Source organism: Capsicum annuum, chromosome 11 (genome assembly GCF_002878395.1).
Source record: "Capsicum annuum cultivar UCD-10X-F1 chromosome 11, UCD10Xv1.1, whole genome shotgun sequence".
Classification (NCBI taxonomy): domain Eukaryota; kingdom Viridiplantae; phylum Streptophyta; class Magnoliopsida; order Solanales; family Solanaceae; genus Capsicum; species Capsicum annuum.
In genome coordinates this window covers 171,848,657-171,852,313 of record NC_061121.1, presented here as the reverse complement: position 1 = coordinate 171,852,313, position 3,657 = coordinate 171,848,657, and the positions used below count along the sequence as shown (strand labels likewise).

The following is a 3,657-nucleotide window of genomic DNA, read 5'->3' as shown; positions in this document are numbered from 1 at the left end:
GAAGTTTGACATGCAGAGTTGTTGGATCGTTGTCGGGATAACTAGTGCAGTTGTCGAACAACTGTGTGTAGTTGTTGGAAGGACTTGACCCACTAATATCAATCACGAGACTCACTTATCCCATTTATGTGCAATTGTTGGAAGGACTTGACACACTAATATCACGAGACTCACTTGTCTCATTTAATTAATTGGAGACTTGAGTCAACTCATTTTTCACCACACTGAACAACACTTGCAGTGCAGGCATTGGGTTTGAAAGTTCAATATACAGAAATATAAGGATCGAGTATTCAAGAGAGAAAAAATTGGAAAAATTTTCCTGTGCCTCAGAATTGTCAGTCCTCCACTAATTGAACAGCTATGGGCACAAGTTAATTAATTTACAGAATACAGGTAAAGTAGATTATGTACATAATAATGTACAATGTACAGATGGAAAATTACTTGGATCTTTCTATAGTTGTCTGAGACTACTTTGATGAAGAAGATGCACAGAGCTCCGACCTTGCTCTTTTGCCTTGTCAATTGTAGATAGAAGTACCTGCAGGAAGTCCTCTGCTTCATCTTTCGATATGAAAACCAAATTGGTCTGGAACAGCGGGAGCGATGTGCGAGGATTGTTGTTCCATCTCTTTCCCTTAGTTCCCCGGCTTCTTTTATGTGAATTCTGGTTCTGTCTTGACAATGCATCTGAGCTACTTCCCACAATATGTACCTCATCGTCATCATTATCAGCATGAATTACACTATCCATCCCGATTTCTGTCTCTACCAACCACTCTGGGTTAGCAGGCACTCCTTGAAACTCGGGCATTCTGTATTTTACTAGACTGGAGCAAGAGACAATTAATATAAGTCTTTCAGTTAGGATAACAAACTTCCCATCATATCTAAGGGCTTTACACAATACTAATATTTCGTCTTTGAGCTTAACATGGTCTTCAGCCTCTCTAAGTACAGATACTCCAATTGCTTCTTCCCAAGAGTAAGGCCGTAAAGGAAGTTCCCTATTTAAATGCCTTGGCAATCGGACCCTAAAGCGATGAGATCCCTGATTATGAAGTTTGCTTCGATTCCTGATGCTTTGTGCTGTTTTGCCGGTGATATTAAGGATACTAGCTGCTGGTCTTGCCACAAGTCCTGTCACTCCAAGAGCTATACCTGCAAGAAGAAATATTTATTATCCACACCCATGCATAATGATCTAGTTGAAAGCTTGAAGCAACAATAGTCTAAGTCTGCAGAATTCACTTCCCAGGAGGTTCAACTCTCCTGCAATAGTGACCAGAAAAATAGCATGGATAAACTTGATACCTGAGAGAACTCCTGGAAGGCCATGTCTCTCTGCCCCTTTAATAGGTGATTGCAATAGACCAGTCAGACCCTGCAAATCAAGAATACCAGTTGTTTTTTTATTTTTTTTAAAAAAAAGATCAATTAAGGAATAATATATCATTAATAAAAGGGGTTACTCCACATAAAAATAGCATAACTAAAAAGAGAAACCTACAAAGGTAGATGGTTCCCTACCATGGACACATTCATCCGTACAAATAGGAATCGCATGGATGCACCCAAAAAAAAAGAAAAAGAAAAGGATAAACGACTATTCTTCAACTTACAAAATCATGTTCAATTCCCTCAAAAACTCTTTTTATTTCTTTATTCCATACTACCCACATAAGAGCTAACGGAGGGATGTCCCATATCCTGCGCCTTCTCTTCACTCTTTTAAAAGGCCAATGGAATAAAGTGTCCTCTATCAGGCCCCCCATAGTCCACAGTAGTCCAAACCATCTCAAAATCACCCACCATAACCTTGAAGCAACCTGACAATGTTTTAGAAGGTGATCCACGTGCTCTTGTGAGTGTTCGGACATGAAGCACCAACTAACATATGTGAACCTCCTTTTCCTTCTAAATTCTCAGTTGTCAAAATAACTCTAGTCGTATGATGAAACATACCTTTCTCAGTGCGCTGGGAATCCAAACTGCACCATGCGGGAAAACCATCTCATCTGTTGTGAGCATCATGGCGTAATGATACTTTACTGAGGAGTGTCCACCATTCCCTTACTCCCATCTCTAAGAATCATGAATTTCCAAAGATGGAGTTTGTTGGTGGAGCGTCTCAAGCAAGTTTTGCAATTCTTCAGTCTTCCAATCTTGAAGATTTCTCCTAAATTGAAGATTCCAGTGAGCATTTCCTTCTTGTATCTCTCGAATTTGTTGGACTCATCTCCCTTTGACATGAACTGCTATGAATGTTTTGGATATGAAGCTCTCTAAGGTGTTATCCCCGCACCACTTATGTGCCCCAAAATTAGCTCTACTCCCATCCCCTACCGTGAAAGTTACGTTTCCACTAAATTCCTCCCACTCCTTCAAGATATTTCTCCAAAGGCCACAACCAAAAGGAGTAGTAACGTTTCTAACTCTCTACCCCTTCCGTAACTCCGCAATCACCTCTCTCCATATTTTGTGCTCCTTTTCCAAATCTCCAGAGCCACTTCCCTAGCAAAGCCTTATTAAATATCAGAAGATCTTTAACCCCGAGAATCCCCAAGTTCCTTGGAATCTTAAAAAGTTTTCCAACACACTAACTGAAATTTTGTCGATCCATCAGCCGAGTTCCAAAGGATTTTCATTTCTTTTCTTTTTTTTTTTTTTGGATAAAAAGTTCCAAAGGAAATTTCTTTGTAACCTTCCCATTTTTTCAATCATGCTAGCCGGTGCTTGTAGAAAAGACATAAAGTAAGTGTGAATGCTCAACAGGGTGTTCTTGATTAACACTTCATTTCCCATTTTTCAAATATCTCTACTGCCACCCTGCATATCTTCTTTCAACCCTTTCATAGGTACGAATTGTGGAAAAGAGACGAACCAAAATTGCAAGACAAAAACTCTCAACACACGGTAATTCTTCTTTAGCGGCAATATCTTCACACACATGAGATACAGTGAGACTACAAGAAGCTATAGTATTCTAAATGCATGAAGAGTAACAACAACAACATACCCAGTGTGTTCCCACCTAGTGGGGTCTGGGGAGGGTAGAGTGTATACAGACCATACCTTTTCCGATAGACCCCCAGCTTAAAACCAATAACAGTATAAATACATGGAGTCAAAAGAATAAAAGAGGAAGTGAAACAGGCGCTATGCCCATGGGAGCTATGAATTGAAAATAAGATACCTCTAAGAATTCATTTATCACCCCTTTGCTATGGGGTGATATTCCCTTCTGGTGTCTTTCCATATTTCTGACAGCCTGATCATCAAAAGTAAATGCCACGATACCCTACAAGATGAAATTAATTAATGAGGGTCAGATAACATGCAGAGTTTGAAAATGTTGCTTGATGCAAAGTACCTTGTGTGCAGCTTTGCTGAATTGGGTGGCAGCATCACTTAAGGCATAGACGGTGTTACTCAAAAGACTAGAGGTCCCTTGTGCCATGCCTTTAATAAACCCTGCACGAGTCTGCAGAGAGAACTGGGCTTTACATCTAGTGGGAAAGATAAAAGAGAAGATAATGCAGAAGGTACCTGGAAAACACTTTGTACAGGAGCTGACAAGAAATCCTTAAGGCCAAGACCCATGCTCCTTGCAAACCCCATAGGATTTCCGATAACTCCTGCTGAACCAAATAC

General features: G+C 40.1%; 1 protein-coding gene across 1 annotated transcript; it reads right to left on the bottom strand.

Moving 5' to 3' along the window:
• Nucleotides 1–249: 249 nt before the first annotated feature.
• LOC124888529 (putative vacuolar protein sorting-associated protein 13A) lies at nt 250–3,657 on the bottom strand (the record flags this gene model as incomplete). Its single annotated transcript, XM_047399078.1, is given in 5 exon segments — nt 250–1,164; nt 1,318–1,387; nt 3,200–3,304; nt 3,377–3,487; nt 3,553–3,657. Coding segments are annotated over 5 exon segments (1,098 nt in total), but the record flags the coding sequence as incomplete, so codon positions are not given.